Source organism: Apodemus sylvaticus, chromosome 21 (assembly GCF_947179515.1).
Source record: "Apodemus sylvaticus chromosome 21, mApoSyl1.1, whole genome shotgun sequence".
In the NCBI taxonomy this organism is placed as follows: Eukaryota; Metazoa; Chordata; class Mammalia; order Rodentia; family Muridae; genus Apodemus; species Apodemus sylvaticus.
In genome coordinates this window covers 16,718,234-16,733,692 of record NC_067492.1, presented here as the reverse complement: position 1 = coordinate 16,733,692, position 15,459 = coordinate 16,718,234, and the positions used below count along the sequence as shown (strand labels likewise).

General features: G+C 38.6%; 1 protein-coding gene across 1 annotated transcript in view; it reads left to right on the top strand.

Moving 5' to 3' along the window:
* Cntnap4 (contactin associated protein family member 4) overlaps window positions 1–15,459 on the top strand; it is a 295,010-nt gene that overhangs the window by 259,072 nt on the left and 20,479 nt on the right. The window contains 4 exon segments of the mRNA XM_052166567.1: window positions 1,103–1,342; window positions 3,226–3,450; window positions 12,724–12,857; window positions 13,657–13,744. Of these exon segments, the coding sequence (XP_052022527.1) occupies window positions 1,103–1,342; window positions 3,226–3,450; window positions 12,724–12,857; window positions 13,657–13,744 (687 nt within the window).

Below are 15,459 nucleotides of genomic sequence, written 5' to 3'. Positions count from 1 at the left end.
TTTTTGATGTGAGGTAAGAGCTACACTTCTCTGTGGGTATAAATATAAATTTTAGAATGAAGTTAGGGATTAGGAGTTATGGCAGCCAAGTAAAGTGATGGTAGTATGTTCTCGTATTAGCCCAAATTTGTTGGCTAGAATGTTTTTGGTTGCCATCAAGATGGGTACCACTCTTGTACCATACTTTCTTCATCAATATCTTTTCCAAGTTCTGTTAAGATTTGTCCCAATATAAAATAATGTATATTGGGTTGACTTTTAGGAAAATGAAAAATGTAGGAAAGAGTTTAATATAATACTCAATGATCATCTTTTTTGTGGATAATAAATTTAAAAAAAATCCTCATCCCTATGAATGCTTTCCTAAGGATTCCTTAGGAATATTTGTCAAACTAAAACTACTAGACTAATCGAAGATCAATATTTTAAATATAATTATGCTTCTCCATATATGTATGTACATATGTGTATATTTACATATCTATGGAATTACCCAAAAATAAAATAACAACAAAAAAAAAACCACCTCAAAGCCAAAGTACACAATAACATGCTGTTATTTGGAATGAAGATGAACTCCTGGTCTTAATTTTATTCTTTGGAATAAAGACATGAAGAAAGACAGCCTCCCCAGATTACTCAGTAAGTTTTAGAAAATAAGTGTGTAAGATGAAGGGGGCTTACGGGACTTTCTGGGAGTGGGGGTGCTAGGAAAGGGGAAATCATTTGAAATGTAAATAAAAAATATATCGAATAAAAAAAATGTCAAAAAAAAAAAAAGATTAGGCTTGGCCAGAGATCTTTTGTGGTATTTGTGAGGACCTAGGCTTGACCCCCTAGCAGCAAAGCAGGCAGGTGGGCGGGGGGTGGGGGGAGTGGGGGGTGGGGAGAAGCAAATCAGAGTAGAATGTGTGATGTACATTTCTGAGAGCTCATGTTCATCAGCAGTTTTGTTTCACAGCTTCCAGGTTCTCTTCCCACTGTGCAGCTCAATGTCCTAATATCATTAAGTCACAAGGTTTCCTCTTTTGGGCTTTGCTTCATCCTTAAGTCCTGAATGACACATAGGAACTTGTTTGCATTTGCAGTATTTTCTTTGTAGGCGGGACCGCCACCCGGCAGAGAGGCTTCCTTGGGTGTATCAGGTCTCTGCAGTTGAATGGGATAGCCCTGGATCTGGAAGAAAGAGCCACAGTGACCCCTGGGGTGCAGCCAGGTTGCAGAGGACACTGTGGGAGCTATGGAAAGTTATGTCGCCACGGAGGGAAGTGCAGGGAAAAGCCCAGTGGCTTCTTCTGTGATTGCTCTTCGTCTGCCTATGCAGGACCATTCTGCTCCAAAGGTAGGTGATCTGAACCTGCATCCCTGTGAACAAGACACCTGGCAGGCCTTGTATGTGTTTGCATGTGCAGGTGCCAGTGCAAGCGTGAGCATGTATGTGCACACATGTGTGCATGCCTGTGTGTGTACATGTGTGTGTATGTGTCTGTTGTGAAGCTCTTTGAAACAAAAGTAGTTACATTTAAAATATTCTTTTGAAAATTGGTTATTGTATGTCAGTTATATTTTAATTCTTCGGTCTTCCAACTCAATTCAGGAAAAATGCTTGTCTGTTGCTGAATAGGCACAAATGGTAGCCTTTAGGTGTCTTCAATGTTGTCCATCAATCTACTTTTACTCTGTCTACTACTAATGTGTTTAAAGAATAGAGCTGTCAATAATTTGTCCTATGGGGCCATCCTTGGTTTAAAAAAAATCATTCCAGGGTGTATTGTTATTTTTGTTGAACATGTTCAGCATTACAAAGGACTACAGAAAAATGTATGAATTTTTGTATCAGTCAAACTAATATTTTTTAATAACTACTGATGCCCAAGAAAATAGTGACATGATATTTGGCGTGTAGGAAATGAATATGTGTTAGTGAATTAAAGCGGCAGAGTAGGTATTTGGCAGTTTCTCTTAATCACCAGATCCATGCCACAGGGAAAAAAAAGAAAAGTGCACTGTATAGTAGTAATTGTTTTGGATAGCCTTCTCTGAATATACAGACATGTATTGTACTTTCGTAGATTTTCATAGAAGAAAACCAACATCCAATTAATTTAAATGCATTGACTTTGTTGGAGTGTCTCTGTGCTTCCTAATCGTCTCTTGAAGGAAGCTAAAAGAAATTGGCTCTGAATCAAAGCAACTTTGTAGAAAAAGTGACAGAGGTTAGTTAATGAAAATCTGGCAAAACCCTGTGCTTTTTGGTTCACCCCCCGCTTTTTTTTTTTTTATCAAGAATAAGCTGTGATTTCAAAATCAATTGTGATAATAACCAGACACCACTGGTAATAGTCTGGGAAGCAATTTTGGCCTAAAGTGTGAATGAAAACTTTTCTTCTCCAGAATGAGTTTCCTTCATTTTCTAACTGAAATTCCAGTTCTTTTATCATACACACACACACACACACACACACACACATACACACACACACACACACACACACACACAATACTGTGTATGAGAGTTATATTACAAGTAATATAACCATATTAAAAATTCCTAAAGTGACATAAGACTCAAAATGTTGCTTTATGATGAGTAAGTAGCATTCATAAGAAAAATCGGCATCCAGATGCTTAGAGAAGCAGAGGAAACAACACTCAGGGTTTTAAAACTAATTTTTTCACTGAACTCTTACATACATATATATTTACCAGTATATGTGTGTAAATCTGAAATATTACTCTCCTCTAGATTAAATGTTACACTTGTTAAATTATTGCAAACTGACTCCATCCCTGCCAACTACATGCCCCTCTTGTATTGTGTTATATTTAACCTTCTTTACAAGAGATATGGAGAATTATTATAAAATAAAGGTATTTATGCTTATTGATACTGAATTAGAAAAAAACTTCACTCTTCATTTTTTTTATTACAAGAAGATGTATGTGTCCTAGCTACACAATAATACATAGGAGTCAGAATTTAAATAAGAAAGTGGATGTTTAGCTGGGTACAAGACAGGAAGCTTAGCTTTTCAGATAAGACAATACTAATGAAGTATATATCATTCTCACATAAAGGCAATCTCTAAAAATGCTCTGTGTTATCTTACCCTGGGACTATGTCTTCTGTGTTCTTCATTCTCAGCAATAAGATATCAAGTCATGTAACGTAAACAAGATCCTTGTACTTAAAATTTTTAACATACAATCTGCATATCATTTCAGAGATTTCTGCATACTTTGGATCTGGGTCTTCTGTGATTTACAGTTTTCAAGAAAATTATTCCTTAAGTAAGAACTCCAGCTTCCATGCTGCTTCATTTCATGGCGATATGAAGCTGAGCAGAGAGATGATCAAATTTAGCTTCCGAACTACACGGGCACCAAGCTTGCTGCTTTATATGAGTTCCTTTTATAAAGAATACCTCTCAGTTATCATTGCCAAAAATGGTGAGTGTGTTTTAGGTGAGAGAAAAGATTTCATTTGGACACTGGCACAATAGAATACATCTCCTTCTGGGATGTTTGCCTCTAAACTAAAATTAGGGAGGAAAAACAGGTATGTCTAGGTTTTATCTTTGTTTTGAGAGTATGATCACATAGATTAATCCAAAAGGATCCTTTAAGTACATAAGATGGGTTTATGTCTTATAATTTTGGCAATTTTATACCAATGATGTGAAATTTGGTTTGTTTCTATATTATTTGTTTTATATGTTTTCATAATTGTAAATTATTTCTGTGTATGTATGCATGCACATGAATGCAGGTGCCATGGGTGCTGGTCAGAGGCATTGCATTGAATTTCCCATGGCTGGTGCAGAGTTTCAAGAGGTTGTGAGCTGCCTGACCTGGATGCTTCGAATGGAACTCTTCTGCCAGAGAACAGTGTGCCCACTTAACTGCTGAGCCATGTCTCCAGATACTTTTATTTTATTTTTGCCAGGAGCTCTTAAGTATTTTGTATGAATATTGATGCAGCGTTGGTGTTCTACTTTAAAATAAAATGTCTCCTTGTGCGTGGCACATATTTTCTTCTAATCAAAGCTAAAATGTATTCAAGGAGTGTTAATGGATCAGTATTATACATAAAAATGTCCAGGAGATGACCTGTTGGTCCGAACAGAATAATGTAGTCATAAGAACCATTGCTATATTCATGCAGGGTAATGGTATGTGGCTTACAAAATGTGTTTTGCTACAGAAATCTTGTCACTGAAAAACGCTTACTACTGTTTTTCTCTGTCTCATGTGTCTATGAAAGATGAATATTTTAGAAATAAGTTCTCCAGGTGAGGGAAAGACACTGACATACAAATATCCAACTACACTGTCTCACTTAAATCAAATGGCTCAGGGGTACTGAATGCCTCCATAGGAGTAATTTTGTGTGCCCTTGGTGTCAGCTTCAAGCTTAAAGTTTATCTATATGTTGAGAGTTTTGTTCGTGTGGTTGTTGCTAATTCAGGAGGAGTTCTGCAAAGCAAATTAATTGAAATCTCTGCAGGCAATTGAATACTATTCATTTGAATAATAAATTTAGCTGAAAGTCTCTTATTTCACTTTACTTTCCTTCCGAAGTCTATACTCACAGACCTTTGGAAACTACTCTTATCTTGTATAAAACTACATTTGTTCAAAATTCCATGTCTCAGTTGCCTTTCCAGCATATGAGAATGCTATTTTTTAATTCCTTTTTTATTTCATTTGATATATTTTTTATTTACATTTCAAATGATTTCCCCTTTTCTGGTCCCAACTCCCTGAAAGTCACATAAGCCCCCTTCCCTCCCTCTATTCTCCTACCCACTCCTTCCTACTTCCCCGTTCTGGTTTTGCCTTTTACTGCTACACTGAGTCTTTCCAGAACCAGGGGTCACTCCTCCATTCTTCTTGTACCTCATTTGATGTGTGGATTATGTTTTGGGCATTCCACATTTCTAGGCTAATATCCACTTATTAGTGAGTGCATACCATGATTGATCTTTTGAGACTGGGTTAACCCACTTAGTATGATGTTCTCCAGCTCCATCCATTTGCCTAAGAATTTCATGAATTCATTGTTTCTAATGACTGAATAGTACTCCATTGTGTATATATACCACATTTTTTGCATCCATTCTTCTGTTGAGGGATACCTGGGTTCTTTCCAGCTTCTGGCTATTATAAATAGGGCTGCTATGAACATAGTGGAGCATATATCCTTATCACATGCTGGGGAATCCTCTGGGTATATGCCCAGGAGTGGTATAGCAGGATCTTTAGGAAGTGACATGCCCAGTTTTCTGAGGAACCAGCAGACTGATTTCCAGAGTGGTTGTACCAATTTGCAACCCCACCAGCAGTGGAGGAGTGTTCCTCTTTCTCCACATCCTCACCAACACTTGCTGTCTCCTGAGTTTTTAATCTTAGCCATTCTGGTTGGTGTAAGGTGAAATCTCAGGGTTGTTTTGATTTGCATTTCCCTGATGACTAATGAAGTTGAGCATTTTTTAAGATGTTTCTCTGCCATCCGAAGTTCTTCAGGTGAGAATTCTTTGTTTAACTCTGTACCCCATTTTTAATAGGGTTATTTGGTTTTCTGGAATCTAACTTCTTGAGTTCTTTGTATATATTGGATATTAGCCCTCTATCTGATGTAGGGTTGGTGAAGATCTTTTCCCAATTTGTTGGTTGCCGATTTGTCCTTTTGATGGTGTCCTTTGCTTTACAGAAACTTTGTAATTTTATGAGGTCCCATTTGTCAATTCTTGATCTTAGAGCATAAGCTATTGGTGTTCTGTTCAGGAACTTTCCCCCTGTACCGATGTCCTCAAGGGTCTTCCCCAGTTTATTTTCTATTAGCTTCAGAGTGTCTGGCTTTATGTGTAGGTCCTTGATCCATTTGGATTTGAGCTTAGTACAAGGAGACAAGGATGGATCAATCCTCATTCTCCTGCATGCTGACCTTCAGTTGAACCAGCACCATTTGTTGAAAAGGCTATCTTTTTTCCATTGGATGTTTTCAGCCCCTTTGTCGAAGATCAAGTGGCCATAGGTGTGTGGGTTCATTTCTGGATCTTCAATCCTGTTCCATTGATCTGCCTGCCTGTCACTGTACCAATACCATGCAGTTTGTAACACTATTGCTCAGTAGTATTGCTTGAAGTCAGGGATATTGATTCCCCCAGAATTTCTTTTGTTTTTGAGAATAGTTTAAGCTATCCTGGGTTTTTTTGTTATTCCAGATGAATTTGAGAATTGCTCTTTCTAACTCTATGAAGAATTGAGTTGGGATTTTGATGGGTATTGCGTTGAATTTGTATATTGCTTTTGGCAAAATGGCCATTTTAACTATATTACTCCTGCCAATCCATGAGCATGGGAGGTTTTTCCATTTTTTGAGGTCTTCTTCCATTTCCTTCTTCAGAGTTTTGAAGTTCTTGTCATACAGATCTTTCACATGTTTGGTAAGAGTCACCCCAAGATACTTTATACTGTTTGTGGCTATTGTGAAGGGGGTCAGTTCCCTAATTTCTTTCTCAGCCTGCTTATCCTTTGAGTAAAGGAAGGCTACTGATTTGCTTGAGTTGATTTTATAACCTGCCACTTTGCTGAAGTTGTTTATCAGCTGTAGGAGTTCTCTAGTGGAGTTTTTTGGGTCACTTGGGTAGACTATCATATCATCTGCAAATAATGATAGTTTGACTTCTTCCTTTCCAATTTGTATCCCTTTGACCTCCTTATGTTGTCTAATTGCCCGAACTAGTACCTCAAGTACAATATTGAAAAGATAAGGAGAAAGGGGGCAGCCTTGTCTAGTCCCTGATTTTAGTGGGATTGCTTCAAATTTCTCTCCATTTAGTTGAATGCTGGCTACCGGTTTGCTGTATATTGCTTTTACTATGTTTAGGTATGGGCCTTGAATTCCTGTTCTTTCCAAGACTTTAAGTATGAAAGGATGCTGAATTTTGTCAGATGCTTTTTCAGCATCCATGAAATGACCATGTGGGATTTTTCGTTGAATTTGTTTATGTAGTGGATTGCATTGATGGATTTCCGTATATTGAACCAACCCTGCATCCCTGGAATAAAACTTACTTGATCATGGGGAATGATCGTTTTTATGTGTTCTTGAATTCGGTTGGCAGGAATTTTATTGAGTATTTTTGCATCGATGTTCATAAGGGAAATTGGCCTGAAGTTCTTTCTTTGTTGTATCTTTGTGTGGTTTTGGTATCAGCGTAATTGTGGCTTCATAGAAGGAATTGGGTAGTCTTCCTTCTGTTTCTATTTTGTGGAATTGTTTGAAGAGTATTGGTGTTAGGTCTTCTTTGAAGGTCTGGTAGAATTCTGCACTGAAGTCATCTGGTCCTGTGCTTTTTTTGGTTGGAAGGTTTTCTATGACCCCTTCTATTTCTTTAGGGGTTATGGGACTGTTTAGATGATCTATTTGGTCCTGATTTAATTTTGGTATTTGGTATCTGTCTAGGAAATTGTCCATTTCCTCCAGATTCTCCAGTTGTGTTGAGTATAGGCTTTTGTAGTAGGATCTGATGATTTTTGTATTTCCTCAGTTTCTGTTGTTATATCTCCCTTTTCATTTCTAAGTTTGTTAATTTGGATACTTTTTCTCTGCCCCTTGGTCAGTCTAGCTAAGGGTCTATCTATCTTGTTGATTTTCTCAAAAAACCAGCTCCTGGATTCGTTGATTCTTTGTATGGTTCTCTTTGTTTCCACTTGACTGATTTCAGCCCTAAGTTTGATGATTTCCTGTCTTCTACTCCTCCTGGGTGAATTGGCTTCCTTTTGTTCCAGGGATTTCAGGTGTGTTGTTAATCTGCTAGTGTATGCACTCTCCATTTTCTTTTTGGAGGCACTCAGGGATATGAGTTTTCCTCTTAGTACTGCTTTCATTGTGTCCCAATGGGTATGTTGTACCTTCATTTTCATTAAATTCTAAAAAGTCTCTAATTTCTTTCTTTATTTCTTTATTTCAGCCTCCATGTGTATGTGGGCTTTCTGTTATTTTTGTTGCCATTGAAGAGCACTCTTACACAATAGTGATCCGATAGGAGGCATGGGATTAGTTCGAGGTCTGTCTTGTGACCAATTATATGGTCAGTTTTGGAGAAGGTACCATGAGGTGCTGAGAAAAACGTATATTCTTTTGTTTTAGGGTGAAATGTTCTATAAATATCAGTCAAGTCCAATTGGTCCAAAGCTTCAATTAGTTTTATTTTGTCCCTGTTTAGTTTCTGTTTTCCTGATTGGTTCATTGAGGAGAGCGGAGTGTTGAAGTCACTCACAATTATTGTGTTAGGTGCAATGTGTGCTTTGAGCTTTAGTAAAGTTTCTTTTACAAATGAGGGTGCCCTTGCATTTGGTGCATAGGTGTTCAGAATTGAAAGTTCTTCTTGGTGGATTTTTCCTTTGACCAGTAAGAAGTGTCCTTCTGTATCTCTTTTGATGACTTTAGGTTGAAAGTCAATTTTATCTGATATTAGAATGGCTACTCTGGCTCGTTTCCTGAGACCATTGGCTTGTAAAATTATCTTCCAGCCTTTTACTCTAAGGTAGTTTTTGTCTTTAACATTGAAGTGTGTTTCCTGTATGCAGCAAAATGTAGGGTCCTGTTTCCTTATCCAGTCTGTTAGTCTATGTCTTTTTATTGGGGAGTTGAGTCCATTGACATTAAGAGATATTAAGGAATAGTTATTATTACTTCCTGTCATTTTTGATGTTATTTTTATATTTGAGTGGTTATTTTCTTTTGGGTTTGATGAAAGAAGGTAACTATCTTGCTTTTTCTAGGGTGTCATTTACCTCCTTGCATTGGAGTTTTCCTCCTATTCTTCTTTGTAGAGCTGGGTTTGTAGAAAGATATTGTGTAAAGTTGGTTTTGTCATGGAATATCTTGGTTTCTCCATCTATTGTGATTGAGAGTTTTGCTGGGTATAGTAGTCTTGGCTGACATTTGTGTTCTCTTAGAGTCTGCATGAGATCTGCCCAGGATCTTCTAGCTTTCATGGTCTCTGGTGAGAAGTCTGGTGTGATTCTGATAGGTCTTCCTTTATATGTTACTTGGCCTTTTTCTCTTGCTGCCTTTAATATTCTTTCTTTGTTTAGTACATTTGGGGTTTTGATTATTATGTGACGGGAGGTATTTCTGCTCAGGTCCAGTCTGTTTGGAGCTCTGTAGGCTTCTTGTATATTCATGGGCATCTCTCTCTTTAAGTTGGGAAGGTCTTCTTCCATAATTTTGTTGAAGATATTTGCTGGCCCTTTCAGCTGTAAATCTTCACTCTCATCTATACCTATAATCTTTAGGTTTGGTCTTCTCATTGTGTCCTGGATTTCTTAGATGTTCTGGGATACAAGCTTTTTGCATTTTGCATTTTCTTTGACTGTTGCGTCAATGGTTTCTATGGTATCTTCAGCATCTGAGATTCTTTCTTCCATCTCTTGTATTCTGTTGTTGATAGTTGCATCTATGGCCCCTGATTTCTTCTCAAAGTTTTCTATCTCCAAAGTTGTCTCCCTTTGTGATTTCTTAGTTGTTTCTACTTCTGATTTTAGATCCTGGATGGTTTTGCTTAGCTCCTTCACTTGCTTGTTTGTGTTTTCCTGTAATTCTTTAAGAGATTTTTGTGTTTCTTCTTTCATGACTTCTGCTGTTTGACTCACTTTCTCCTGTATTTCTTTAAGCTTTTTTTTTTTTTGTGTGTGTGTGTTTCTTCTTTATTGGCTTCTATCTCTTGAGCCTTATTCTCCTGAATTTCTTTATGTGATTTTTGTGTTTCCATTATACGGGTTTCTAGCTTTTTCATGTTCCCCTGTATTTTTTTTTTATTTTAAGAGATTCACTTATGTCCTTTTTATGTTCTTCTAGCAGCATCATGAACAGTGATTTTAAATCCAAATCTTGTTTTTCTGGTGTGTTTGTGTAATCAGGACTTGCTGATGTTGGAGAGTTTGGTTCAGACACTGCCATATTACCTAGGTTTCTGTTAGTAGCATTCCTGCATTTGCCCTTTGCCATCTTGTTATTTTTGGCATTAGTTGGTCTTGTCTTTGGCTGGTATTTGTGTCTCCTGTGAGGGTATATGGCTATTTTTGCAACACTGGATGGCTGGGTGTCCCCTGATTGCTAATGGGCTGCCCTCCTCTTGGGTGGCCTTGCAGCCCTAGTGTGCCTTGCCTCAGGTTGTCTGTGTGAACCAGGCGCTACCTGTTTGCTCCTTCAGTGAGTGCTGATGGTCTATACTGCTGCGGGAACTTTCCGAGTGCTGGTCACTCTGCTGGGCAGCCAATCTCCCAACCGGGTTGGTGCACACAAGGCTAGCTTAGCTGCTGAGGCCCTGAGTCTAGGCAAAAGCCTGGCAGGCTAAGACCTGAGCAAAGTTCCCCTCAGGCTATGACTGTTAATTTGCTCTGTCAGGTGGTCAGGATGGAGGCATGCGTGCGCTCCCTGAAAGTGCCAGGAGAGTCTGCTAGGCTAACAACCTCCTGGCCGGGTTGGCACACAGATGGCCCACCGAGCAGTCCAGGGCCTGGGGTCAGTCCAAGGCCTGTCTGGCTTAGACCCCCAGTATGTTAGCTTAAGGCTATGACTCTTAGCTGACTTTGCCTGCTAGAACTCTCTGGTGTCTGTAGTCAAAATGGCAGAGTGTGCGCCTGCCTGGCAAACAACCTCCTGGCTGGGTTTGCATACCAATGGCCCCCCAGAACAGCCCTGGGCCTGGGTGCAGGCCAACACCCATCGGGCTTAGACACCCCCCTCCCCCCCCCATGATGTTGGCCTTGGGTTATATTTGCGTACCTCAGTCTGTCTGATTTCTCTGAGATCCAAGATGGTGGAGAGACTCTTGTAACTGACTGCAAATGCTATTTTTTTTAAAAATGAGGTTATATAAAAAGAATGCTGTAGCAACATTGAACAATACATGGCATTTTACCAATCAATACCTACATTTGCATTTCTTCATAGAGAGAAGTGTCATGATATGCTCATAATAATCTCAAAGTTGACCTATATATACAGAGCAATAGTGTTAAAAACTGCATGGTATTGGTACAGTGACAGACAGGAGGATCAATGGAACAGGATTGAAGATCCAGAAATGAACCCACACACCTATGGCCACTTGATCCTCGACAAAGAGGCTGAAAACATCCAATGGAAAAAAGATAGCCTTTTCAACAAATGGTGCTGGTTCAACTGGAGGTCAGCATGCAGAAGAATGCGAATTGATCCATCCTTGTCTCCTTGTACTAAGCTCAAATCCAAATGGATCAAGGACCTCCACATAAAGCCAGACACTCTGAAGCTAATAGAAAAGAAACTGGGGAAGACCCTTGAGGACATCGGTACAGGGAGAAAGTTTCTGAACAGAACACCAATAGCGTATGCTCTAAGAGCAAGAATTGACAAATGGGACCTCATAAAATTACAAAGTTTCTGTAAGGCAAAGGACACCATCAAGAGGACAAATCGGCAACCAACAAATTGGGAAAAGATCTTCACCAATCCTACATCAGATAGAGGGCTAATATCCAATATATATAAAGAACTCAAGAAGTTAGACTCCAGAAAACCAAACAACCCTATTAAAAAATGGGGTACAGAGTTAAACAAAGAATTCTCACCTGAAGAACTTCGGATGGCGGAGAAGCATCTTAAAAAATGCTCAACTTCATTAGTCATTAGGGAAATGCAAATCAAAACAACCCTAAGATTTCATCTTACACCAGTCAGAATGGCTAAGATTAAAAATTCAGGAGACAGCAGGTGTTGGAGAGGGTGTGGAGAAAGAGGAACACTCCTCCACTGCTGGTGGGGTTGCAAATTGGTACAACCACTCTGGAAATCAGTCTGGCGGTTCCTCCGAAAACTGGGCACCTCACTTCCAGAAGATCCTGCTATACCACTCCTGGGCATATACCCAGAAGACTCCCCATCATGTAATAAGGATACATGTTCTACTATGTTCATAGCAGCCCTATTTATAATTGACAGATGCTGGAAAGAACCCAGGTATCCCTCAACAGAAGAGTGGATGCAAAAAATGTGGTATATCTACACAATGGAGTACTATTCAGCCATTAGAAAAAATGAATTCATGAAATTCTTAGGCAAATGGATGGAGCTAGAGAATATCATACTCAGTGAGGTAACCCAGACTCAAAAGGTGAATCATGGTATGCACTCACTAATAAGTGGATATTAACCTAGAAAACTGGAATACCCAAAACATAATCCACACATCAAATGAGGTACAAGAAGAAAGGAGGAGTGGCCCCTGGTTCTGGAAAGACTTAGTGAAACAGTATTCAGCAAAACCAGAACGGGGAAGTGGGAAGGGGTGGATGGGAGGACAGGGGAAGAGAAGGGGGCTTACGGGACTTTCGGGGAGTGGGGGGGCTAGAAAAGGGGAAATCATTTGAAATGTAAATAAATTATATCGAATAAAAAAAGTAAAAAAAAAAGTTGACCTATATGAATGAAATTAAAGATTTTTCAGGAGTCAGTTCATGAGCAATATGTCTACTCTTGATTTAGAAAATACTGTAATTTCACTCAAGAACTGACTTTTAGAGGTGAGGTTGAGGAGGCACACCCAAAGGAATGCTGGTTAATCTTTCTCTGGAAGTGAATATATTTAAAAAAATTGAAAGGCTTAGAGACAATTTGGTTTGAAAGTGGAATTTTTTACTAAAAAGTGTAACTTTTTTTTACTTCAGGAAGTTTGCAGATAAGATACAAGCTAAGTAAGTACCACGAACCTGATGTCATCAGCTTTGACTTTAAGGGCGTGGCGGATGGGCAGCTTCATCATGTCAAGATCAACAGAGAAGAAGGAATGGTCTTTGTGGAGGTAATCTAGATTATCCAAAGGTCACATGAAACCCTGCCCTGGGGCATTTAGAGCAGAAGTTAACCATGAATTACAGTAGCAAGGACATCTTCCAGCAATATTCAATATACCATAGGTAAAATCATCAGATGTGGTCAGGTGTTTCCCCAGTCCCTGTTTGTGGTTTTGGCAAACCTCTCTGAGGCATTATTAATATCTGATGCTTAAAATGCCAAGCTTGCCTTGCCTGTTTTATTTTGCTCAGAAAAGAAATGATGTCTAGTTTCTCAGAGACCTACTGGTAGAACCATCAGGCCTCTTAGGAAACCCACTTACTTTAGATGGGTATAAATGCTGCAATCATTCTACAACAGAAAATAATGACTGAGACATCAGACTAAGTTTGAAGAAAGGATGTGATTCACTGCAAAATGGAATTATTCGCCTTAGCAGCTTTTGCTACAAAACCACTAATGTTTCAGCTCTGCATAGAAGAAAATTTCTTAGCTGCATGACTCCAGGAAAAATCCCAAGCTAAGAAAAAAAATAGCACAATAGTCTTTTTGTTGCATTTATCAAATTTGGATTTCTTATGCAGTGGAGATGGTTCAAACAATAAAGGGAAAGATGGTAAAATGGATAACTATCTGAGATTAAAAAACATCATATTTTGAATGGCTAAGTTTTTAAATTTCACTTTCTTAAACTATCATAAAGCCATAATAACAATTTCCTCTTCTTTTCTTTCTTCACTTCCTCTTTTTTTTTGCCACAAAACAATGCTTATTTGGATGGCAAAATTTCATGGAATCATTTGTAGATTGATGAGAATACAAGGAGACAAACCTACTTGTCATCAGGCACAGAATTCAGTGCCGTCAAATCTTTGGTACTGGGCAAAATGCTAGGTAAGTAAAAACAAAAAATGCTTTCCCTAGTCATAATGTGTAAGCATGAATCAGAACGAACACACACACACACACACACACACACACCTATTTTATCATGTCAATAGGAATACCTTTCCTTATTTAAGTTGTGTAGGGGGTAGGAATAGATGATGGAGGCAGCACTGATCTCTGCGATGTGTAAATAATCATATTTTTGTCATTTTCATGTCAACTTGACATAAACTAAAGTCATGTGAGGGGAAGGAAACCTCAGTTAAAAAAAATGTGTCCATATGATCTTAATTAATGATTAACAAGAAAGGGCCCAGTCCATGTGGGCAGTGATATCCCTAGGCTAGTGGTCCTGGGCTCTATAAGAAATCAGGCTGCAGCATTCCACCATGGCCTCTCTGTGTCAGCTCCTGCCTCCAGGTTCCTGCCCTGCTTGACTTTTGACTTGCACTGATTTTGATGATGGAGGATCATATGGAACTGGGAGTGAAATAAACTCTTTCTTCCCTAAGTTGCTTTGGTCATGGTGTATCATTGCAGCAATGGCAGCCCTAACTAAAACAATTATGAAGTATGATATTATTTTCCTACATCAAAAATACCAGGGAAGGAGCAGCAAGGGATATATCAGTCAGCGACTACTGTTTGAATGTCACAAGTCCCTATATGTTCACGTGTTTGTGATTCCCCAGCTAGTGATGTTGCTATAACCTTCAGAATGTGGAGCCCTGAAAGATGATGTTTATCATTGGGGGTAGATTTGAGGCTTTATAGTCCAGCTCACTTCCTGTTCACTCCCTCCTTCCTGTTCTACTAAGATATGACAAAACCAGGTGTCCTAGGTACCTGCATCCTCCAGCCACCATAGAGCCTCTTTCCACCTTGTATTGTTTCTCTTCATGGTGTTTTGTATCGCTCAGCTTACAAGCCAAAGTGACACTTCCTCTCTTGAGTTTTGCCAAGCATCTCATCGTAGCAACAGAGAAGGTAATGGGCAGGGTTGGAAAATATACAGACCATCACCTAACGGTGAAACTAGAATGAGGTGTGGAAGAAATGAGAGCTGAGGTAATTCCATTTGGGGAACTTGATTTTGACTGTGCTTTGTGCCATGTTTCATTTGTTGTGTGATGTATTTACAGGCACTCTTACCTAGACACACCTAAATGCCTTATAATTCTTATTCATTTCTATTATTAATTATAGTCATCACATTGAAATAAATATATTCTACCTCTAAAAAACATCATAATAAAAATTCATTTACCAACAAGGACTATATTGAAACTTGAGAAATCAATGTAAAACATTTTATTTTCAGTTATAAATAGACAACTGAGTAGTAATGTATCACATTGTATTATGAAAGGGATCTTTTTGTAGTCTGGTTTTCATTCCTATCTGATATTTGGTAGCAACCCAGAATATTTTGTCCAATGTAATCTTTCATCTTTTGACCTTGTCAGTTATTTGTACCTGGATTAATCATTCCTTATGTTCCCTGTACATCATCTTAAAATCCTGAGAATGTTTGATTAAACCCATGGGTGAATGATCAAAATATTGGCCCTGGAGAAGGTTAATAGCTAGCTTTATAAATATTTATAGGTTTTCAGGTCCTGTGATGAGCACCAAAATTATGAGCTCCTGTTCTCCAAGCAGCAAAATCTCAATGGCCATTAGAATATAGATGTATCCTCAATACAACTTAGTTATTGGGA